This window comes from Tachyglossus aculeatus, chromosome X1 (assembly GCF_015852505.1).
Source record: "Tachyglossus aculeatus isolate mTacAcu1 chromosome X1, mTacAcu1.pri, whole genome shotgun sequence".
NCBI lineage: Eukaryota > Metazoa > Chordata > Mammalia > Monotremata > Tachyglossidae > Tachyglossus > Tachyglossus aculeatus.
In genome coordinates this window covers 118,611,695-118,636,379 of record NC_052101.1, presented here as the reverse complement: position 1 = coordinate 118,636,379, position 24,685 = coordinate 118,611,695, and the positions used below count along the sequence as shown (strand labels likewise).

The 24,685-nt window shown below is 44.9% G+C and overlaps 1 protein-coding gene across 1 annotated transcript; it reads left to right on the top strand.

The window, feature by feature from the left end:
- Positions 1 to 167: 167 nt before the first annotated feature.
- On the top strand, positions 168 to 24,126 carry CALR3 (calreticulin 3). The gene is made up of 9 exons (XM_038771801.1): positions 168 to 264; positions 1,741 to 1,842; positions 4,686 to 4,889; positions 6,461 to 6,555; positions 7,570 to 7,767; positions 11,815 to 11,913; positions 12,001 to 12,144; positions 22,498 to 22,590; positions 23,849 to 24,126. The coding sequence occupies exons 1-9, from the start codon at positions 168 to 170 to the stop codon at positions 23,969 to 23,971; spliced, it is 1,155 nt and encodes a 384-aa protein (XP_038627729.1). The 3' UTR covers positions 23,972 to 24,126.
- The last annotated feature ends 559 nt before the right edge of the window (positions 24,127 to 24,685 follow it).

The window sequence follows — 24,685 nt, the reverse complement described above, 5'->3', positions numbered from 1 at the left end:
CAGAGCCCGGGAAAGCCCAGAAACTACGCATCCCAGGGGGCACGGCAAAGCGGGCGGGGCCGGGGGAGGACGAGCGGGGGCGCGCGAGGCATGGCGGGAGTTGTAGTTCTTTGGGGGGGGCCAATCGGCGACCGCTCGTGCAGGGAAAGCGGTAAACGGCCGCTGCCATGGCGGGGCCTTGGTGCTCGACGCTGCTCCTGCTTTTGGGCCTAAGGCGGCTCGGCGTGGCCTTAGTGTATTTCCAGGAGGAATTCCTCGACGGAGGTGAAGAGTAGTCGTGACCTGTATATATGTATATATGGTTGTACATATTTATTACTCTGTTTATTTATTTATTTATTTATTTTACTTGTACATTTCTATCCTATTTATTTTATTTTGTTGGTATGTTTGGTTCTGTTCTCTGTCTCCCCCTTTTAGACTGTGAGCCCACTGTTGGGTAGGGACTGTCTCTATGTGTTGCCAATTTGTACTTCCCAAGCGCTTAGTACAGTGCTCTGCACATAGTAAGCGCTCAATAAATACGATTGATTGATTGATTGATTGACCCCCAGGTTGAGAGCCAAACACGGTTTGGGTTTCTCTCCCCTATAACAGAGGCCCGAGACCCCTTCCCTCAACCCGCCTTCTCGCCCCCTCATTCGGTGGCTCTGAACGAAATGCCCCAGCTCACCTCAAGTTGAGGGAATTTCCCCTGTTCGAATGTCTCGGAGCCCTGTTGTCAAATAATAATAATAATGATGGTCTTTGTTAAGCGCTTACTGTGTGCTGAGTAATAATAATAATAATAATAGCATTTATCAAGTGCTTATTATGTGCAAAGCACAGTTCTAAGCGCTGGGGAGGTTACATGGTGATGAGGTTGGCCCACTGGGGGCTCACAGTCTTAATCCCCATTTTACAGTTCAGTTCTAAGTACTGTTCTAAGCGTTGGGGTGGAGACGAGGTAACCCTGTCCCTTTTATAATAATAATAATGGCATTTATTAAGCACTTACTATGTGCAAAGCACTGTTCTAAGCGCTGGGGAGGTTACAAGGTGATCAGGTTGTCCCTCGTGGGGCTCACAGATTTAATCCCCATTTTCCAGATGAGGTAACTGAGGCACAGAGAAGTGAAGTGACTTGCCCAAAGTCGCACAGCTGACAATTGGCGGAGCGGGGATTTGAACCCATGACCTCGGACTCCAAAGCCCGTGCTCTTTCCTACTGAGCCACGCTGCTTTTAGACTGTGAGCCCACTGTTGGGTAGGGACTGTCTCTATATGTTACCAACTTGTACTTCCCAAGCGCTTAGTACAGTGCTCTGCACACAGTAAGCGCTCAATAAATATGACTGATGATGATGATGATGATGTCCCCCGTGCGGCTCACAGTCTTCATCCCCATTTGACAGATGAGGGAACTGAGGCCCAGAGCAGTGAAGTGACTTGCCCAAAGTCACCCAGCTGCCAAGTGGCGGAGTCAGAATTAGAACCCATGACCTCTGACTCCCAAGCCCGGGTTCTTGCCACTAAGCAACGCTGCTTCTCCACTGGCGCATTATGTCTGTCATTCATTCATTCAGTCGTATTTATTGAGCGCTTACGGTGCCTGGGTTCTTGCCACTAAGCCACGCTGCTTCTCCATTGGCGCGTTATGTCTGTCATTCATTCATTCAGTCGCATTTATTGAGCGCTTACAGTGTGCAGAGCAAGGGCTAGTATCTCTCCTTCTCTTTTATTTTATTTTTTTGGCAATAGATGGTTGGAAGAAGAGATGGTTGCAATCCACCCACGACCCCAACTTTGGCAAGTTTAAACTGTCAGCAGGAAAGTTTTATGGTGATGCTATGAGAGATAGAGGTTTGTGACTTTAACTCATTCAATTCATTCAATCGTATTTATTGAGCGCTTACTGTGTGCAGATCACGGTACTAAGCGCTGGGGAAGTACAAATTGGCAACATTAACATTAGGGCTGCTTCGTTCGGTAGTGCAAAGTTCCATGCGGGGTGAAAAAAAATGATTGGCATTTGTTCAGCGCTCAATAGGTGCTGGGGTGGTCACAAGGTTGAGAAGCAGCATGACTCAATGGAAAGAGCACGGGTTTGGGAGTCAGAGGTCGTGGGTTCTAATTCCGGCCCCACCCCTTGTCAGCTGTGTGATTTTTGGGCAAGTCACTTCACTTCTGTGTGCCTCAGTTACCTCATCTGTAAAATGGGGATTAAGACTGTGAGCCCCACGTGGGACAACCTGATCACCTTGTATCCCCCCCCCCAGCGCTTAGAACAGCGCTTTGCACATAGTAAGCGCTTAACAAATGCCATCATCATTATTATTATTAAGGTGATCAGGTTGTCCCCCATGGGGCTCGCAGTCTTAATCCCCATTTTACAGATGAGGTAACTGAGGCCCAGAGAAGTGAAGTGACTTGTCCAAAGTCACACAGCTGACAAGCGGTGGAGCTGGGATTAGAACCCATGACCTCTGACTCCTAAACCCAGGCTCTTTCCACTGAGCCATGCTGAAAGAACTTAAGCTTCGTCTCCAATAGATGGTAGAGCCTCTCTGGCAGAATATGTTCAGACATGGGGTTGTCAGCTTTCTGACACTAAGTGGAGATATAGTTTTCCAGACAAGCCTGGGGAAAATCGGATAAGTGGTAATTTATTTAAAATGTGCAGGTGCATAATATAGTGTAGACAATTAATCCTTCGCTGGCCATAAGCATACTAAAGATTACATGCCTCTGTAGTCAGTGAATGGAATTTATCGACCACTTACCGTGTGCATAGGGAAGCACAGGCCTGGGAATCAGAAGGTCATGAGTTCTGATCCTGCCTCTGCCGTTTATCTGCTGTGTAACCTTAGGCAAGTCACTTCACTTCTCTATGCCGCAGTTACCTCATCTGTAAAATGGGGAATAGACTGCGAGCCCCATGCAGGGCAGGGACTTCAACCTGATTTTGGTCGTATCTACCCCAGTGCTTAGTACAGTGCCCGGCACATAATTTATTATTAGCATTATTATAGCACTGTACTAAGTGCTCATGAGTGCAGTAATAATAATAATAATGGCATTTATTAAGCACTTACTATGTGCAAAGCACTGTTCTAAGCACTGGGGAGGTTACAAGGTGATCAGGTTATCCCACGGGGGGCTCACAGTCTCAATCCCCATCTTACAGATGAGGTAACTGAGGCCCAGAGAAGTTAAGTGACTTGCCCAAAGTCACAGCTGACAATTGGTGGAGTCAGGATTTGAACCCATGACCTCCGACTCCAAAGCCCAGGCTCTTTTCCACTGAGCCACAAGTTGGTAGACATGATCCCTGCCCTCAAGGGGCTGACAATTTAGTGGGGGGAGACAGACATGAAAATACATTTCAGATAGGGGACGCAACTGGATATAAAGATATGTACGTAAATGGTGTGGGAGTGGGGTGAATACCTAAGTATTTAGGGGAGGAAAAATAAGATGGGGAGTTGAGAGCTTAGTCAGGGAAGGCTTCCAGGACGAGATGTAATTTTAATAGAGCTTTGAAGGGGGAGGGAGTTCCGGGCAGGAAAGGACGTGGGGAAGGAATGGATGGCGAGAGAGATAAGAGCGAGGCCCAGTGAGTAGGCTGGTATGAAAGGCGTGAAGTTTATGGGCTGGGTTGTAGTGAGAGAAGAACAAGGAGAGGAGGGAGAAAGCTGATTGAGTACCTTCAAGCTGGCGGTGAGGAGTTTCTGCTTGATGCAGAGATGAATGGGCAACCCCTGGTTGTTTCTGAAGAGTGGGCAGACCTGCGTAGAATGATGTTTTAGAAAAATGAGCTGGGCAGCAGCATGAAGTATGACCTGGAGAGGCTGGAGGCAGGGAGGTCAATGAGGAGGCCGGGACAGTAGACAAGATAATAATAATAATGGCATTTATTAAGTGCTTATTATGTGCAAAGCACTGTTCTAAGCACTGGGGAGGTTACAAGGTGATCAGGTTGTCCCACGGGGGGCTCACAGTCTTAATTCCCATTTTACAGATGAGGTAACTGAGTTAAATGACTTGCCCAAAGTCACACAGCTGACAAGTGGTGGAGCTGGGATTTGAACCCATGACCTCTGACTCCAAAGCCCGGGCTCTTTCCACTGAGCCACGCTGCTTCTCTAAGATGGGATACGACAGGTGTTTTTTCCCAGCATGGTAGTGGTTTGGATGGCGAGGAAAGGAGCAGATCTATAGATGTTACGAAGCTAGAACCGACAGTATATTGAATTCACAACACTGCAAAGGGTAGCACCCAGAAGACAGAGCCTGTCTACTGATGTTACGAACCACATCCGACACACTGGTTACTTAAGACATTTGAAGAGTGAAGAGCAGGTGTGTTAACTTTTTATTGTGTGTTTGGTGGCAAAAAGAGGGCAGGAATTTTAGAGGGGATGAGGAATGGGAGAAAGCAAGCCTCCGAGAGTTGATGAGCTAGAAATCCACAGTTCTGGGCCTCCTTTTCAGCCCTAATGGGAAACTCTCAAATCTTGTCAGAGATCTGGATGAGCAGATTGGGAGTCCAGCTCAAACAGCTGTTGGGGTGATTCCTTCCAGCAAGCACCTGTAGTAAAAGACTACTAGAGTTTGGGAAAGCATTTCAGAATAAGTATGCATCATTGAGAACCGTATCATTGCTATGACTTTGTATAAACTTATATAAATATTTTTGTTTAAAGGTCTTCAAACCACTGAGAATTCAAAATTTTATGCCATCTCATCACGGTTTAAACCATTTAGTAATAGAGGAAAGTCTCTGATCATTCAGTATACAGTAAAACATGAACAGAAGATCGACTGTGGTGGGGGCTATGTTAAGCTGTTTCCCTCAGATGTGGATCCAGAGAACTTGAGTGAAAACTCATATTATTACATTATGTTTGGTGAGTTTAAGGTAAAAAAAGTCTATAAATATAACATATGCAGCTACGATGAAAGTAATGGCCTAGCTGAGATTTAAAGCAGGCTTTCATTCAAGACATCTAAAATGAGGTATAATAATGTAGACAGTATTTTTAAAACAGGTTGTTAGAAAAGACAAATACAGCATAACATGAACTATACCAGGTTTTCTGAAGCAAATTTATAGTGGTGAATCCTAGTCTGAAAGTTCAGTAAGGTGGGAATTGTGAAAAAGACCCTATGAACTGCAGTAAAAAAAATTATGGTTTTAGAACCGTGTGGAAGAATGGTAGAGATAGCACATTCTGATTGACATCAGTATAACTAAACTTGAACCTGGTAATCAATCAATCAGTGGTATTTATTGAGCACTTACTGTGTGCAGAGCACTCTACTTGGGAGAATACAACACAACAGAGTTGGTTGACAAGTTCTCTGTCCACAGCGAGCTCCCAGTCTGGAGGGGGAGACAGACATTAATATAAATAAATGATTTACAGTATGAATTTTATAAGTGCTGTGGGGCTGAGGGTGGGACGCTTACCAAATGCTCAAAGGTCACAGTAATCATATCTGTTCTCTTCACTTACTGTTACCCAGCTTAATGTTTTCAGTCCTCCCAAGCTAACCTTCTAACTGAACCTTGCTCTCCCAATGCCACTTGGATTGTTTAATCATGTCATGAGGCTTATTTAATCAGAGAATCTGCCCCCTTAGTAACCTCCCATTGCTCCTCTAATGCCAACCTTCTCACTGTACCTTGATCTCATCTATCTCGCCGCCGACCTCTCGCCAACATCCTACCTCGGGCCCGGAACGCCCTCCCTCATATCCACCAGATAATTTATCTCCCCGCCTTCAAAGCTTTATTGAAGGCACATCTCCTCCAAGAGGCCTTCTCTGGCTAAGCCCCCCTTTCCTCTTCTCCCACTCCCTTTTGTGTTGTCCTGACTTGCTGCCTTTATTCATCCCCCCTCCCAGCCCCACAGCACTTATCTACAAATCCGTCATTTATTTTTATTTCCATTAATGTCTGTCTTCCCCTCTAGACTTGATAAGCAGCGTGGCCTACTAGATAAAGCATGGCCCTGGGAGTCAGAAGGACCTGGGTTCTAATTCCGGCTCTGCCACTTGTCTGCTGTGTGACCTTGGACAAGTCACTTCACCTTTCTGCGCCTCAGTTACCCCATCTGTAAAATGGGAATTAAGATGGTGAGCCCCATGTGGGGCAGGGAATGTGGCCAACCTAATTACCTTGTATCTACCCCAGCGCTTAGAACAGCGTTTGTCACCAAGTAGGCCCTCAACCAGATGTTTAGGCGATTGAAATTAGGCATCGGTATAAGGAGTAAACATAGTTTTAAAATTGGACTTGTGCAATTGTTTGACAGCATAAAATAAGCGCTAAGCAATCAGGTCTTGAAGTCCAAATGCATTCTAAATTAGTTCTTTCTCTTATTAACTTTGGAACACTGGAAAGTTTAAAAGTGAAGAACATATAATAAGAAAGCTTTGTATAAAGAAGATGACAACAATGTCTTCTTTTTTGTAGGCCCTGATATTTGTGGATTTGAGACAAGGATCACTCATGTTATTTTAAGTAGCAGGAATAAATATATTTCAAACAAGAAAAGAATCAGGTGTAAGGTAAAAACTCTTAGTAGAAAAGTTAGCACTTCTTGCAAAGCATTCCCATGCTGATATTTGTTTAACAACCCTATTTCTAAAAGACTAAAACAACTTTCCCAAGCAGCACTTTAAAAAACAAAAATCGAAGGTGCCCTCATTTCTTACTGCTGTCAAGCAGTTAGAGTTCTCTGCACAGTTGGAAAATCTTCATTGAAGCATATCATTTGACAGGGCATAAAGAGGGAGAGTGGGACAGTGCATGTACTAAGCAGTTGCATAGATGCAGTTATACCTTGTTGGCTCAGCATCCCATAGGGAAACCAGACATATCCATCAAGCATTGGTGTTTATGGAGCGCTTAACTGTATGCAGAGCACTGCAAACCCACCGTGCATCTACAGTCCCTATAGTCTGCCACAGCCCTTCAGGGACCAAAATGGGAAATGGTGGACAGACAGGTCACTCTTTTGGCCTGGTTGGACTTAATCTGCAGGTTGATTTAGAGTCCAAGCAGGGTTCTGCAGGTTGGAGAACTACATCGTGCAGGCCTAAGGGACTGTGGGGCCCTGGGCAACTTAGCCAGGTTTAGGACCCCGTTTTCTGAGGTGGCAAGGAACAAGGAAGGTTAAAGAGCAGAAGGTTTACCCCATCCTTGGGACCATTTATGGACAGCCCTCTATGCAGACTGTGATTCTTGAATCAAAACCCAGGAAATGCAGAATTATTGACCAAAAGTCGATTTTGGTAGGAAGGTTTTCTCAGTACAGTCTTCTAAAACTTTATCTTGGGTTGTCTATTTTCATCACAATTCTGATGGATGCCGATACGCTTCTATCTGAATATTTTAGTTGAATGTGCTGGTAGCTGCTAGAACCTGAGACCCCAAATTTGTTCACCTCTGTCTTTGAAACAGTGGGGTTGGAGATATTCTGTCTTCCTCCCCGGAGTCGTGTAACCATGCCAAATGCCTCACTTGCTACCTTCTCAGAATAACTTGAACATAAACATTTCACTGTTCCTTTTTTTGGACAGGTTGATGGGTTTACCCATCTATACACTCTGATTTTAAGACGAGATCAAACATACAAAGTGAGAATTGATGCTAAATTGGTTGCGAGTGGCAACATAAATGATGACTGGGATTTCTCGTCACTTGGTAAAATCGAAAATCCTTCATCGAGGAAACGTGAAGAATGTGCTGAGAGGACCCATGCTGAAAATCTGAGTGGTGTAAAGTCTAAAGTTTAATTTTTCATTTGAATTGTAGAATTCAAGAATTTTGGAAAATGTTATAAATGTCTGAATTTTATATTAACATTAGGTAATAATAATTGTGGTGTTAAGCGCTTACTATGTGCCAGGTACCGTACTAAGCGCAGGGGTGGATACAAGTAAATCGGGCTGTCCATTTGGGCCTCCCAGCCTCAATCCCCAAAAGCCCAGTACGATTCAATCGAAAGACGTTTAAGGAAAAATCAAAGGTATTTAAGGGGACCGTGTAATGTTTTGCACCTGCATTCTTGAGTTATTTTTGTAAAGTTCTTCAGTGCCCTCAGTATGCTGTTTCTGAAATATCTAAGTGCCAAGAATTAAGTTGAACAAAAATCAGTTGTAAAATAAGGTTTTTTTTATATTACCATTTCTTTACAGGAAGACAGATTTAGGCAACAAAATTGTAATCAGTTGTTAAAAAATAGAGGAAACAGATATGACTTCTTAGCTATAGAGACTTTATTTAAATAGTCTCTTCAGAAATTTGTGTCCAAATCAGATACTCTTCTTCCACCCTAAATTTTTAATCCTCAATGAATTCCTCGTGCACACAATAAGCAAAATAATGAGGAATTAAGTAATTTTTTTCCTGGGATTCAAATCATTTGCCTATTTTAGAGTGAATTTGGAAATAAAACATCATGATGGAAGATTAATCTTCAATCCATTTCAATAGAGAAATTCATTCATTCAATTATCTAATGATCCTTCATACTCTAATAATAATGGTATTTGTTAAGCGCTTACAATGTGCCCAGCACTGTTCTAAGCACTGGGGTAGATAGAAGGTAATCAGGTTGTCCCACGTGGGGCTCACGGTCTTCATCCTCATTTTACAGATGAGGGAACTGAAGCACAGAGAAGTGAAGTGACTTGCCCAAAGTCACACAGCAGACAGGTGACGGAGCCGGGATTAGAACCCACATCCTCTGACTCCCAAGCCCAGGCTCTTGCCACTAAGCCACACTGCTTCTCGGATGGTGAAATTCACCGACGGATGCTTGTGTGATTGAGTCCTGGTCACATGTCATAGGCTGGCCCTTTTGGTGCTGTCTTAATAATAATAATAATAATAATGATGATGATGGTATTTGTTAAGTGCTTACTATGTGCCAAACACTGTTCTAAGCGCTGGGGTAGATAGGAGGTAATCATGTTGTCCCATGTGGGGCTCACAGTCGTAATCTTCATTTTACAGATGAAGTAACTGAGGCACAGAGAAGTTAAGTGGCTTGCCCAAGGTCACACAGCAGACAAGTGGCGAAGCTGGGATTAGAACTCATGTCCTCTGACTCCCAGGCCCGGGCTCTTGCCACTAACCCACACTGCTTCTCTCTTAGCAGTGGTATTTATTAAGCGCCTACCGTATGCAGAGCATTGTAATAAAGGCTGAGGGGAAAAATACATGGGTAAGTCCTTTGCAATCTAAGAATAAGGTGGGAAAGGGTTTGGTGACAGACACAAAAGAAAAGATCAATGTATTGTACTCTCCCAAGCGCTGAGTACAGTGCACTGCACGCAGTAAGCGCTCAAGAAATACGAGTGAATGAATCGAATGAACGAATGAAATAATCCAGATGGAAAAAACACACACACAAAAGACAAAGTCCAACAAGTCATGTGGTGAAGGGGGCCCATAGGGGCCTCAATTTTCAGCCACCCGGCTCACCAAGGGTGCAGTCATCATCATCATCATCATCAATCGTATTTATTGAGCGCTTACTATGTGCAGAGCACTGTACTAAGCGCTTGGGAAGTACAAATTGGCAACATATAGAGACAGTCCCTACCCAACAGGGGGCTCACAGTCTAAAAGGGGGAGACAGAGAACAAAACCAAACATACTAACAAAATAAAATAAATAGAATAGATATGTACAAGTAAAATAAATAAATAAATAGGGTAATAAATATGTACAACCATATATACAGGATATACATATATACAGGTCGCGACCAAAGCCTTCCCAATGGTTTAAATTTTGTAGAAGCATGCTGCTGCGACTTAAATCACCCATGCCCCTGCCCACGCAGGGCATGTCGGTCAGTCAGTCAGTCGTATTTACTGAGTGCTTACTGTGTGCAGAACAACTGTACTAAGCACCCAGGAGAATACAATGTAACAGACGCATTCCCGGCCCACAACGAGCTTACGGTCTAGCAGGGGCCCTGGGTGTCTTGGTGGGAAGGCAGCAGGGGTTACCAGTGGTTTGGCGTGGCAATCCGGAAGGATCTGTAGCTGAGGAGCACGCGGCTGCAGCTTAAACCCTGTTCCCCTACCACCCCGGTCCCACATGCAGAAATTATATCAGGAGCAGAAGCTCGGAGTGGGGTGATAGGCAGCAGGAGAGCCCTGTGGTTTCACTCGGCAGTCTGGTGGGAAGAAAGTAGGAACTGGCAACGTTTCTGCTTTTGCTTCCTCGTCTCTCAATCCTTACGAAGCTCCTGCAGAAAAAGAGTGTGGCAGAGTAGACACGGTTTCCATAGCCGTTACGAAAGGTTTTGATGCCGTCGGTAGATCTGGACTCTGGGAAATACTTAACTAATGTGAGTGTCTTGAATTAGTTGATTAAGATTCTGAGGCTACTTCATCGTGGTCTGGCTGGCCGTAGTTTTTTTAATGGTATTTGTTAAGCGCTTATTATGTGCCAGGTACCGTATTAAGCGCTGGGGTAGATACAGGCTAATCAGGTTGGGTACAGTCCATGTCCCCTATGGGGCTCACAGTCTTAATCCCCATTTGACGGATGAGGTAACTGTGGCCCAGAGAAGTGAGGTGACTTGCCCAAGGTCACTCTGCAGACAGCAGAGTGGAATTAGAATCCTGCTTGCTCTCTCTCCCCACTCCAGTCCTTACCTCTCTCTGCTGCCCAGATTATTTTTCTACAAAAACGTTCAAGGACATGTCTCCCCACTCCTCAAGAACCTCCAGTAGTTCCCCATCCACCCCTGCATCAAACAGATACTCCTTAACGTCAACTTTAAAGCACTCCATCGCTTTGCCCCCTCCTACCACAACTTGCTACTCTCCTCCTACAGCCCAGACCACACACTTTGCTACTCTAATGCTAACCTTCTCACTGTATCTCGATCTCATCTATCTCACCGCTGACCTCTTGCCCACGTCCTGCCTCTGGCCTGACATGCCCTCCCTGTTCATATCGACAGACAATTACTCCCCCACCTTCAAAGCCTTATTGAGGGCACACCTCCTCCAAGAGGCCTTCCCTGACTCAACCCTCTTTTCCTCTACTCCCTCTCGCTTCTGCGTTGCCCTGACTTCCTCTCTTTTTTCATCCCCCCTCCCAACCTCACAGCACTTATGTACATATCGAATTTTATTTATTTATATTAATGTCTGTCTCCCCCTCTAGATTGTAAGCTCTTTGTGGACAGGAAATATGCCTGTTGTATCATTATATTGTACTCTTCCAAGCAGTACAGTACACATTCTGCTTGGCATCAGTGCAACTAAACTTGAAGGTGGTAATCAATCAGTCAGTCAGTGGTATGAGTGCTTTCTGTGTGCAGAGCACTGTCCTAAACACTTGGAGGAACCCACTACAGCACAGTAGACATGTTCCCTGTCCAGTCAGCCAGTCAATTGTATTTATTGAGTGCTTACTGTGTACAGAGCAGTGTACTAAGCTTACAGTCTGGCGGGGAAGGGATAGGGGAAATCTTAAGTGTGTGGTCAGCAGAACTCCGAACGTTGATCAGTCAATCAGTGGTATTTATTGAGTGTGTACTATGTGCAGAGCACTGTACTAAGCGCTGGGGAGGGTACAATGCAACAGAATTAGCAGACATGTTCCCTGTCCATAACGAGCTTACAGTCTAGTTCGGGGGGAATAAGGGAAATGGTTAGTGTGTGGGCAGTGGAACCCTGAATGTTTAACCACAAGAGGGAATGGCCCTGTTCCCGTATCCCTGAATTAAGGGGGCCAAGAGAACCCCCTTGTTGGAATTTCAATGGCAGTTCATTTTCTTCTTTATGTTTTTAAAGGTCTGTAAAGAACGTGACTTTTTTTTGGATATGATTGGCCGAAAGACCAGTATTGTTGAGTTACCTGGAAAATCAATGATCCAGAATCCTCTCTGCAAAGTATATCACACTCTTTATCGGTAACATTGTAACAGATTGCTATCGTAATTGTAGTTGAGTTTTCTGAAAATATATTCTTTGTTGCAGAGTGATTTGAAGCCAAAAAATACTGATGATCAAAATTATAAAGAAGATTGGCCCCAATCAGAGATGAAAAATGAAGAACATGTGACAGACTTTAATAATGCTGTATACGAGAACATTGGTGTCATTGGATTGGAGCTTTGGCAGGTCATTTATTTATGTATTTTCCAGTGAGAAAATAAGAAGCTTGATATTCCCCTTCAGAGGAGATACCATAGTAATAGTTGAATACTAGACTATATGTATTTGGGTTTAAAAAGTCACCTCAGCACTGCTGTCTTTTGGTGATGGATCTTAAATTGACCTGTAGGCAGGTTAGGTGGCAGCATGCAAAATGGCATTTTGTCAAGCTACTCTGCTAGCGTGGGTTCTCATCAGGCTGGGACTCAGCCAGCTACAGGAGAGCCCCATAAGCACCCCTGAACACTGTGGCAGTTTGGAAATAATAATAATGACATTTACTAAGCGCTTACTGTGTGCAAAGCACTGTTCTAAGCACTGGAATAATAATGATGGCATTTGTTAAGCGCTTACTGCGTGCAAAGCACTGTTCTAAGCGCTGGGGGGATACCAGGTGATCAGATTGTCCCACGTGGGGCTCACAGTCTTCATCCCCATTTGACAGATGAGGGAACTGAGGCACAGAGAAGTGAAGTGACTTGCCCAAAGTCACACAGCTAACAATCGGCGGAGCCGGGATTTGAACCCATGACCTCTGACTCCAAAGCCCGGGCTCTTTCCTCTGAGCCATGCTGCTTACCTCAGGAACACTATGAAGTTTCAGGACAGCCTGCTGGACCCACTCAGAGTCAAAGGCACACTCTTAAGGGGATCTTGACCGGACTGGGCTGTTGTCTTCTAGTTTGAGGATCCCCCCTCGTGAGTTGGGGAGATTCCAGCTCTCCCCTCATCCAGGGTTCTAGAGGGCTTGTAGTAGGACCTGGAGAAGTCTGTGGGAATCTGAGTGCCCACAGTTCAAGGTCATTAATAAAAATGATAATAATATTCATTCATTCATGCAATCATATTTATTGAGCGCTTACTGTGTGCAGAGCACTATACTACTACTACTAATAATGATGGCATTTATTAAGCTCTTACTATGTGCAAAGCACTGTTCTAAGCTCTGGGGAGGTTACAAGGTGATCAGGTGGTCCCACGAGGAGCTCACAGCCTTAATCCCTATTTTACAGATGAGGTACCTGAGGCACAGAGAAGGTAAGTGACTTGCCCAAAGTCACACAGCTGATAATTGGTGGAGCCGGGATTTGAACCCGTGACCTCTGACTCCAAAGCCCGTGCTCTTTCCACTGAGCCACGCTGCTTCTCAGAGCTTGGAAAGTACAATTCAGCAATAAAGAGAGACAATCCCTGCCCACAACGGGCTCACAGTCTAGAAGGGGGGAGACAGACATCAAAACAAGTAAAGAAGTAGAGAAGCAGCGTGGCTCAATGGTAAGAGTGTGGGCTTGGGAGTCAGAGGTCATGGGTTCAAATCCCGACTCCACTGCTTGTCAGCTGTGTGACTTAGGGCAAGTCACTTAACTTCTCTGTGCCTCAATTACCTCATCTGTAAAATAGGGATTAATATTGTGAGCCCCACATGGGACAACCTGATCACCTTGTATCCTCCCCAGCGCTTAGAACAGTGCTTTGCACATTGTAAGCACTTAACAAATACCAAAATTATTATTATTATTATTATTATTATTATTGTTATTATTATTAAATATGGACTGAAGTGGGGAGAGACGGGAGGTTGGGAGGTCAGAAAGGAGTCTGATGCAGTAATCCAGTCGGGATAGGATGAGTGATTGTACTAACGTGGTAGCGGTTTGGATGGCGAGGAAAGGGCAAATCTTGGCAATGTTGTGAAGGTGAGACCAGCAGAATTTGGTGAGGGTATTGGACATGTGGGGTGAAAGAGAGCAGAGTCAAGGATGATGCTGAGGTTGCGAGCTTGTGAGATGGGAAGGATGGTTGTGCCGTCCACAGTGATGGGAAAGTCAGGGAGAGGACCGGGTTTGGGAAGGAAGATAAGGAGCTCCGTCTTGGACATGTTGAGTTTTAGGTGGAGGGAGGACATCCAAGTAGAGATGTCCTGAAGGCAGGAGGAAATGTGAGCCTGGAGGGAGGGAGAGAGAACAGGGGAGGAGATGTAGATTTGGGTGTCATCCGCATAGAGATGATAGTTGAAGCCGTGGGAGCGAATGAGTTCTCCAAGAGAGTGAGTTATTGTGGTATTTGTTAAGCACTTAAAATGTGCCAGGTACTGTACTAAGTGCTGGGGTGGATACAAGGAAATTGAGTTGGACACAGTCTCTATCCCTCATGGGGCTCACAGTCTCAATCCCCATTTTACAGATGAGGTAACTGAGGCACCAAGAAGTGAAGCGGCTTGCCCAAGGTCACACAGCAGACAAGTGACAGAGCTGGGATTAGAACCCATGACCCATGAATCCCAGGCCCATGCTGTATCCACTGTGACATGCTGCTTCTCATTATTATTATATAGTATTTGTTAAGCGTGTACTATGTGCCCAGCACTGTTCTAAACGCCGGGGTAGATACAAGGTAATCAGGTTGCCCCACATGGGGCTCACGGTTTTAGTCCCCATTTTACAGATGAGGTAACAGAGACACAGAGAAGTTAAGTGACTTGCCCAAGGTCACACAGCAGATAAGTGGTGGAGGCAGGATTTGAACCCATGACCTTCAAACTCCCAGGCCTGTTGTCTGTCCTCTACATCATGCTGCTTCTCTGTGTTGCATCGGACTCTCCCCGCGTCCCTATGGGTATATAAGGTATACCACCCCGGAGCTAAAGGACTCCCCAGTGCTGGCAGATATCATGTGTTTGCTAGCACAGGAAAATTCAGCAAATGGTAACCTGGAAACTGGGTGTACTAGATTCAACTGAAACCTTAGAACTGGTATGTAAGTGGGCACATTGCAAAGTGGTATAAGTCATTTTAGGGACTATAGAGGCATTGTAAATCACGCTGGGTTAATATGTAAGTTATTTTAGCCAACATAAGCATTTAAAAGAAGCCGGGTAAATAGCCTTTAGATCGAAAAATACAAGGAACTGCTTCAGTTTCCTCACAGCTCACTCCAGGGAATCTTAGCGAGTGCCTGCTAACTCCAGGTATTGTAAAAAATAAATGTACTTTGCTCACTCTGGAACACACCCAGTTCTCCCATAATGTGCGGGCTGTGTTCTTGTGAAACCTTGCTTTAAGGAAACTTGGCGCTCCGGTACTCACCTGTTCTGCCGTTGCATGCACGTACAAAAGCAGTTTCTTCAGTAGCATGGAAGCTGAGCCCAAACAAGGCTCATCTTGTCAGAAGAACATTCCCAAATTGCATTCTACTCAATACGTGTATTGAACGCATGTGGTATGGCAGGACTGGATGTACTAGAAGGAGTGAGTGGACACTGCCCACTTTAGAGTATTGCGGGGAATGGGTAAAAACTACTCCCTCTGTTTCTGCCAAGCTCACTTGGAGAAAGGAAGGAAATAGTGGTCTTATAGGGCTCATTTATCATCAGTAAAGCCAACAGTTTGGAGATGAATTGGGCATCTGTGGATGTGCTCTCCCAAGCGCTCAGTACGGGGCTCTGCACACAGTAAGCAGTCAGTGAATGCGATCGATCGAGTGAAAGCACGTCTTCCACCACAAAAGAAGCTCTGGTGGACTCGTGAGACCGTAACCAGAGAGAAGCCGGTGGAATGCAGGACCTACCTCCAAGTCGGATGCAGGTCTGGGAGAGGAACAGAGCAACGTGGCCTGTTACAACTGAATGGCAATTATTTTAGCAGATTGGGACCGAAGTTTGTTTTCTCAATCAAACCGGGCACCCATGCGCCCACGGTTTCTTTCAGCAGATCGCTGTGGTGAGGGGAGCTGGGATCAGGGTGGCTAGCAACAGCACTTGAAAAAAATGACCCCAGGATGTACCCGATGCCATGCACGGTATGCCAGGGTGCAGCGTGACGTGATGATGCCATATGACTACCATTTTGGGGAAGCCTGCCCAATTCGGCCATAATCAGCCCCAAATTAGACTCTCCCCCTGCCCAATTGCTCCGGAGACATTGCATTTCCTCTATTGCTATCGCAAGTGTTGCGTCCAAGCCACGGAGGTCAGCGGCAGGAGCCACAGTGGGTGGAGGTTTTTGATCCCATCCAGTTTTCTAAAGTCACCATGCCCCATTTGGTCTCCGTACCCAAACTTCCTTCTCTGGGTGCACGGATCGACATCTTCAACACCGCCCTCTCCATCAAACTCAACTCCCTCCCTGCCCTCTTCCTCTGCCGATCTCATAATCCGCAACGCTGGATTACCTCCACAGTGCACTTCCTTTTCATTCATTCATTCAATCGTATTTATTGAGCGCTTACTGTGTGCAGAGCACTGTACTAAGCGCTTGGGAAGTATAAGCTGGCAACATATAGAGACGGTCCCTACCCAACAACGGGCTCACAGTCTAAGAGGGGGAGACAGACAACAAAACAAAACATGTGGACAGGTGTCAAGTCATCAGAATAAGTAGAAATAAAGCTAGATGCACATCATTAACAAAATAAATAGAATAGTAAATATGTATAAGTAAAATAAATAAATTAATAAATCTGTTCAAACATATATACAGGTAGTGTGGGGAGGGGAAGGTTCCTGTGTTCAAACTGGGGGGGTGGGCAGCTCTCTCCAGCTCAAATTCATCCCCACCTGTTTTAACTCTGCCCTCTCCTCTGCCCAGCAACATTATTTCTCCATCCATATTGAGTCCCGTGCCCATTGACCTCGCCAGTTGCATCAGACACTTAACTTCCTCTACAAACCCCCTGTCCCCCCACCTCCTGCCCCTAATGACCTGGCCACATACTTTTTTTTTTATGGTATTTGTTAAGCGCTTACTGTGTGTCAATCACTGTCCTAGGCAATGAGGTCGATACAATTCAATCAGACAGGAATACAGTCCCTGTCCCACAAGGGACTCACAGTCTTAAGTAGGAGGGAGGATTGAATCCCCATCTTCAGATGAGGAAACTGAGGCACAGCGCGGCTAAGTGACTTACTCAAGGTAACACAGCAGACGTGGCGGAGCCGGCTTTAGAACCCAGGTCCTCTGACTCCCGGCCCAAGCCCTTTCCATTAGGCCACGCTGCTTCCCCACTGCAAAACCCTTTCTTCTGACACCACGTGGCTTTATTATATTAAGACAGACACACTTTGTTGGAAGAACATAGTTGGACTACATTGTTGTACAAATTCCTCGCTGAACGAGGAGCTAAGGGGCTAAAGGGAAAAGGAGTTTAGAATTCAGAAACTGCATTTCTCAGAAGGCACAGGGCTGTTTCTTTTCAAAGGCGGGAACCAAAAACAGCAGGGCCTCCTAGGAGGCCTTTCCCTATCCTTTCTGGTTGAGGGGTTTAAAAGCTCTTGCTTTGCATCGTTTCTCTCTTTCTTAATGCTGTTGGCATCTTGGCTTCATTCTAAACTATTTTGCTGCCCTCTTCCCTGGGAATAGGCCTTTTTATAGGTCCATTCACATGGTAAACGTTCCTATAACCCCCTTATTCAAGGGTTTGAGCTATCTGTGAAAGCCGTGTGGCCTAGTGGCAAAAGCCTGGGCCTGAGAATCAGAGGACTTTAGGATTAGACCAGGATTAGGACCCGAGGACCTGAGTTCTAATTCCGGCTCTGCCACTCGTCTGCTGTGTTACCTTGGGCAAATCACTTCATTCTCTGTGCCTCGTTTACCTCATCTGTACAATGGAGATTGAGACTGTGAGCCCCATGTGGGACAGGGACTGTATCCAACCTGATTAGCTTGTATCTACCCCAGTGTTTAGTGCAGTGCCTGACGCATAGTGAGCACTTAACGAATACTAGAAGAAATAAACTATTGAGAAGTGTAATAATAATGACAACAATAATGGTATTTGTTAACTCTCACTACTCACCAAGCACTGTAAGCACAGAGGTTGATACAAAGTAATTAGGTTGGGCACAGTCCTTATCCCACATGGGGCTTGCAGTCTAAGTAAAAGGAAGAACAGGTATTGAATTGGCATTTTACAGATGAGGAAACTGAGGCACAGAAAGGTGAAGTGACTTGCCCAAGATCATGCAGCAAGCAAGTGTCAGAGCCAGGATTAGGACCCAGGTCCTTTGTCTCGTAGGCCTGGGCTCTTTCTATCTCCCCTTCCCATCTCCCCTACTCCTTCCCTCTGCTCTACCCTCTTCACCGCCCCACAGCACTTGTGTATATTTGTACATGTTTATTATTCTATTTATTTTATTAATGAGGTGTCTATAATTCTATTTACTTTGATGCTGTTGATGCCTGTCTACTTGTTTTGTTTTGTTGTGTGTCTCCCCCTTCTAGACTGTGAGCCCGTTGTTGGGTAGGGATTGTCTCTATCTGTGGCCGAGTTGTACTTTCCAAGCTCTTAGTACCGTGCTCTGCACACAGGAAGCGCTCAGTAAATACGATTGAATGAATGAATTAGGCCACGCTGCTCAGCAATTGCTTGCATATAATGTACTTGGAAACATGCCCTTTTAAGGTGCATATTGAGATGTTTAATACTCACAAAGCCTTTAAGATGATGATTGCGAACCTTTGGTTTATGAGTTTAGATATACAGAGAAGCAGCATGGCCTAGTGGAAAGAGCCTGGGCCTTGGGAGACTGGGGACAGGGTTCCAATTCTGGTTCTGACACTTGCCTGCTCTGCGACCTTTCTCTTTGCCTCAGTTTCCTCATCTGCAATGCGGCCATTCAATACCTGTTCTCCCTTCTACTTAGACTGTGAGCCCCATGGGGAACAGAGACCATGTCCGACCTGATTATCTTGCATCTACCCCAGCTCTTAGTTCATTGCTTGGCATTTATTATTATCATATGACTCCTTTGGGAAGCAAATGTGACTCATGAGCTTAGACAACCACCAATGATTCAGCTCCATGAGGGCAACACCATTAGCTTCGCCTCCACAGGAAAAAGGTACGCAAGAAGGAGCTGGCCAGCCCCGCCCCCTTGACCCGGAATAGGGACAAAGGGATGCCAAGAAGGTGGCCCCATGCCCCACTGGACAGTGGGGTAGCTGGAACTGTTCTCACTCTCCCCGCCCTCCGTTGTAGCAGTGGAGGACAAATGCCAGTCTTTCCAAATCTCTCCCTCGCCTCCTCACCCAGCTACTCCTGCTGGCACTAATGTGGACCGGGGATTTTCTCTAAATTGGCTCCATGGCCTGGAACAGAAGGAGGAGCAGGGGCAGCACTTAGTACAGTGCCTGGCACGTAGTAAGCGCTCAACAAACATCATCATCATTATTATTAGAGCACAGCCCCCTGCTTGCCTCCTTCCCTCCCAGCTTGACAGCTATTGGGAGGCAGGGGAGAAGAGAGGAATTAGGGATGCTGCAGGTAGGAGGAAGGGCAAAGACTGGCCGCAAGGCTGCCAAACCCACAGGAGCCTTCCCGGCTGACATAAGGGGCATAAAGTTCCTTCCCGAGAGGACTGGTAAACGGATTCCTCGGGCAGGGTGGCATAAGTTCAGTCCCCGCGATCTGTAGTCTTTACAGACACAGTACCAACCCGTCCCTCTTTTGGTAGGCACTCAGGGGGACTACCTGTGTTGCTGACTCCCTCCCCCTGCTCTCCCTCCTCCCTCCACGACCTTTCTCTTCCTTCCCCCCCTCTCCCATCTCTTCCCTTTCCCATCCCCTCCCTTTTCCTGTCCCTACTTGCAACAACAGCTGTTGCTATGAAACAGTCTCATGGCACACTGATGTCATTACATTGTGCCATGCACAATGTGACACTATGATATCATATCTCACATGGCGGGGCCATAAATTGCATGGCCCTTTGCCCACTGAATAATAATAATAATGATGGTGGTGTTTGTTAAGCGCTTACTATTTGTTAAGAAGCACTGGAGTGGATACCAGCTAATCAGGTTGGACACGTTCCCTGTCATTCATTCAGTCATATTTATTGAGCGCTTACTGCATGCCGAGCACTGTACTAAGCGCTTGGGAAGTACAAATCGGCAACATATAGAGACGGTCCCTACCCAACAACAGGCTCACAGTCCCGTCTGTCCCACATGGGGCTCATGGTCTTAATCCCCATTTTACAGCTGAGGTAAATGAGGCACAGGGAAGGGGAGTGACTTGTCCAAGGTCACACAGCAGACAAGTGGTGAAGCCGGAACTAGAACCCAGGTCCTTCTGACTCCCAGGCCCATGCTCAAAGGTTTCATTTTGTTTGGTTCTTCTGCAGAAAAAGGTTGCCAACGCTTGATTTAAGATGTTAGTTGTTCAATTTCCCTGGATTTACCGGGGCTGGGTAGGAAATCAGATGCTCATTTGGGATATTGTAGCGAGATTTTCCTAGCGCAAGCCCTTAATACAGTGCATCGCAACCAGAGGGCGCTCAATAAGTGTTCCCTAACCCCACAATGGTATTTTATTCCTAAATGCATAATAAACTCACGAGTTCTGGCAAAACTGACTATACACTTCTTGATGCTATAGAATAGAGGTAAAGCATAATAAGTATTGTTTTGAAAAATTTATATTGGTTTCATTTATGTTTATAAACCAGTTTGACAAGGTTATTATTGTAAATGAAAATATATACCCATAGGTTCAAGTTGATAAAATAAAGCTGCTGTATTGGCATTTTCTCTGCTTCTGCACACATGCACACATATATTCAGCCTAGTTTAAAAGGGCCTCCCTAGCATGCAAAATTTTGCTTCCACAAAAATAATGCCCAGGGATCAAATGGAAATGCTGATTCTTTTCTCCCCAGCTTTGGCTTAACTATTATGACTACATCCTGGGACGGGGAGACCTGTTGGAACTCTAATTCATTCATTCAGTTATATTCATTGAGTGCTTACTATGTTGAAGAGCACTGTACTAAACGCTTGGGAGAGTACAGTGCAATAAACGGACACATTCCCTGTCCACAACTAGCTTACAGTCTAGAGGCGAGGAGACAGACGTTAATTTTAAATAAATAAAAAAATGAATTACAGATATGTACATAAGTGCTGTGGGGCTCCAGGGGGGCGCGATAACAAAGGGAGCAAGTCAGGACGATGCAGAAGGGAGTGAGAGAAGAGGAAAAGGGGCTTTAGTCAGGTAAGGCCAAGGCTTTGAAGGCGGGGAGAGTAATTGTCGGATTTGAGGAGGGAGGGCGTTCCGGGCCAGAGGCAGGATGTGGTCTAGCGGGTCGTCGTTGAGATCGAGGCACAGTTAGTACTAGAGGACCGAAGTGTGCCAGCTGGGTTGTAGTAGGAGAGTAACGAGATGAGGTAGGAGGGGGCAAGGTGATTGAGGACTTTAAAGCCAATGGTGAGGAGTTTTTGTTTGATTCAGAGGTGGATGGGCAACCACTGGAGTTTTTGGAGCAGCGGGGAGACATGCCCTGTACATTTTTGTAGAAAAATGATCTGGGCAGCAGAGCGAAGTAAGGACTGGAGTGGGGAGAGATAGGAGGCTGGGAGGTCAGCAAGGAGGCTGATGCAGTAATCCAGGCAGGATAGGATGAGTGAGTGTATTAACGCCTATTAATGTCTTTTGAACTGTAGTAGACCGAATGCATTGAAGTTCTTTCGAATTTCAGGAAATTCGTTTAACCACGGTTGAATTTTGAGCACTATTATACACCACATCAAATAGCAGTAATCCAGGCAGGATAGGATGAGTGAGTGTATTAATGCCTATTAATGTCTTTTGAACTGTAGTAGACCGAATGCATTGAAGTTCTTTCGAGTTTCAGGAAATTCGTTTAACCACGGTTGAATTTTGAGCACTATTATACACAACATCAAATAGCAGAACAGGATCACAGACACGGAAGTCCTAGAATGAAGTCAGTCTTCTAGCATTGAAGTTTTGCTCACTGCAGTTCAACTCGACTGGGTAGAATTGGGGAAGGGAACCAAAGGGCAGCAGACTGTGTTGCCCTACTATAGTTCTGTTCCTGCCTTCAAGAACTATGGAGGAACGGGGTGTGAAATGCGTAGTACAAACTTAGTAAAGTCACTACTGGAGAGGAGCCCCGGTGCATTGGGGTCCCACAATTTGAATAATAATGATGGCATTTATTAAGCGCTTACTACATGCAAAGAGTGACATGTGAGTGGAGTGAAAGCTTAGGGTAAGTTGTTGGCTTTCTCCAGGAAGGGTATTAATCGATCGTATTTATTGAGTGCTTCCTGTGTGCAGAGCACTGTACTAAGCACTTGGGAGGGTACAGAGTTGGGATGGGAAAAGGAAGGAGATGAAAGACAATAGCTTGGTTGATCTTTTCCATTTCCAACAAGGCTGATTATTGTCTTATCCCTTGATAGGGAGCACAAGTGATGAGACAAACCTGGGCCTCTTCCTTAACTTCTAGGAAGTCAGGAGGAAAGTGCCCCTCTATCAGTATTTTTATTAAAACGTGCCTTTTATTTTTATGGATAGGTGAGATCGGGGACCATCTTTGATAACTTTTTGATAACTGATAGTGAAGAATATGCCAAAGATTTTGGAGAGCAGACCTGGGGAAGAACAAAGGTAAAACCTTAAAAATATGTTTGTATGTTAAAGTTTAAGTCCTTCCTAAGGAAGCACTTCTATGCCATTTAAGCCACCTCCCATACCCCTTATGTGCATAACTTATTACTTTTAAACAATCAATCAGTAGGATTTATTGAATGCTTACAGTGTGCAGAGCACCGAACAAAGCATTAGGGAGAATTCGATAAAACTGGTTGACACAATCCTGCCGTCAAGGAGCTCTAACTCCTCTGCATATTCCCTTTTCATTCTTCCTCCTATCTGTAATTTTAGTGTCTTTCTCTGCCCCTCTTCCCCCATCCCGCTAGACTGTAAACTCTGAGTGGGCAGGGATCATGCCTACTTACTCTATAGTACTCTCCCAAGTGTTTAGTAGAGTGTTCTACACATAGTAGGTACTCAATAAATACTGCTGATTAATTGAGGGTTTGGTAAACTTTTCTTTGACAATATACAAATGTGTTAATACCTTTTCAGTGGTTGTATATGGTTTCAGATTCTTCCCTACAAATACATTTTGTGTGGAATTTGTTATTCCTTTGATGCCAAAAGCTCAGAAATGAAATTCCTTCCAGTTCTTAATCCTCCCATTCCTTTCATTCCCTTTTCCTCTTCATCCCATTTCTCCCATTTGTCCCTCTAGACCCTGTGTGTAAAAGTTAGCCTGGCCCAGCTTGGAAAAACTACTGGTAACATTGACTGCCTGGGTGAATACTTGTGAAGGAGCTAGAAGGGATGATTATTTCCCATCTTTTTTTTTTTTAATGGTGTTTGCTCATTCATTCATTGTCGTATTTATTGAGTGCTTACTGTGTGCAGAGCACTGTACTAAGCGCTTGGGAAGTACAAGTTGGCAAAATATAGAGACGGTCCCTACCCAACAGCGGGCTCACAGTCTAGAAGGGGGAGAGCATCACTTATTAAGTGCTTAATACAGTGCTCTGCACACAGTAAGCGCTCAATAAATATGAATGAATGAACGTGCCAGGTACTATACCCCAGGCAATGGGGCAGATATAAGCTAATCCCGTGGGATAGTCTTGTCTCACTTGAGGCTCACAGTTTACCTCGCCATTTTACAGATGAGGTCACTGAGGCCCAGAGAAGTGAAGTGATTTGCCCAAGGTCACACAGCAGAGAATGGGATTAGAACCCAGGTCCTTCTGACCCCCAGACACGTGCTCTAGCCACTAGGCCACGCTGCATCTCTTAAAGCCACATCTTATAAAAATAACCTTTTTGTTTATTTCTCTAGGGCCTAGAAAGAGAAATGGACAGCATCCAAACTAAAGCAGAATTAGAAAAAGCAAGGCAGGAAGAAGATGAATTCTTTAGGGGCCTGCATAAAACAGGATTTCGAAAGAAAAATGAAAGATGAGTTTTAAATGTATTGTTTGAAGACAAGCTTCCTCTTCTGTCTTAATATATAGTTAGCATTTTTTCGAATCTACACGTTTACAGATCTAATTTATGTGACAAAGATTGTAAAAAAAAAATCTGATACACTTTGGTGAAGTCAGTAACATTTTCTTTTTCCAGACTTTTCCTGTTCGCCAAGATGTTTCCTGTAAATCAATATGTCAGATTGAAACGTGAGTTCAGTTAAAGTCTTGCCAAAAATGTGGAGTTTGATTTTTTTTTTTTTAGTCGTTTTTGAAAGCTGGAATTGAGAAATGCCTGTAAAAGAAGAGAGTATTGTTTTACCTCCTTCCTGTTATTGTTAACAAATGTGATACTTTTGCAATTTGAAATCTTGAGCACACATCGTTACATCGTTGGAGCTTTCACTTTTTACATTTTATTTGTGACAGGGAAATCTACTCTTTGTAAACCAGCATTTTAAACGTGCAATAAATAGTTCAGTGATTTCTGTTATATGATAGGTTGAAATAAAGAAGTGAATTTACTCTAATGGAGGAGTCTCCCAACAAAAAGAACGTTTCAGACCTCAGTCCTATTTCTTCCAAGTGCATTTTGAGTTGTGTGCGGAGGCCAAATCATGAGGCACTTGGCTGACTGCAGACTGCATGTCAAGTTCAGCAATCGATCCCTCGGTGGCATCTATTGAGAGCCTGTGTGTGGAGCACTGTAC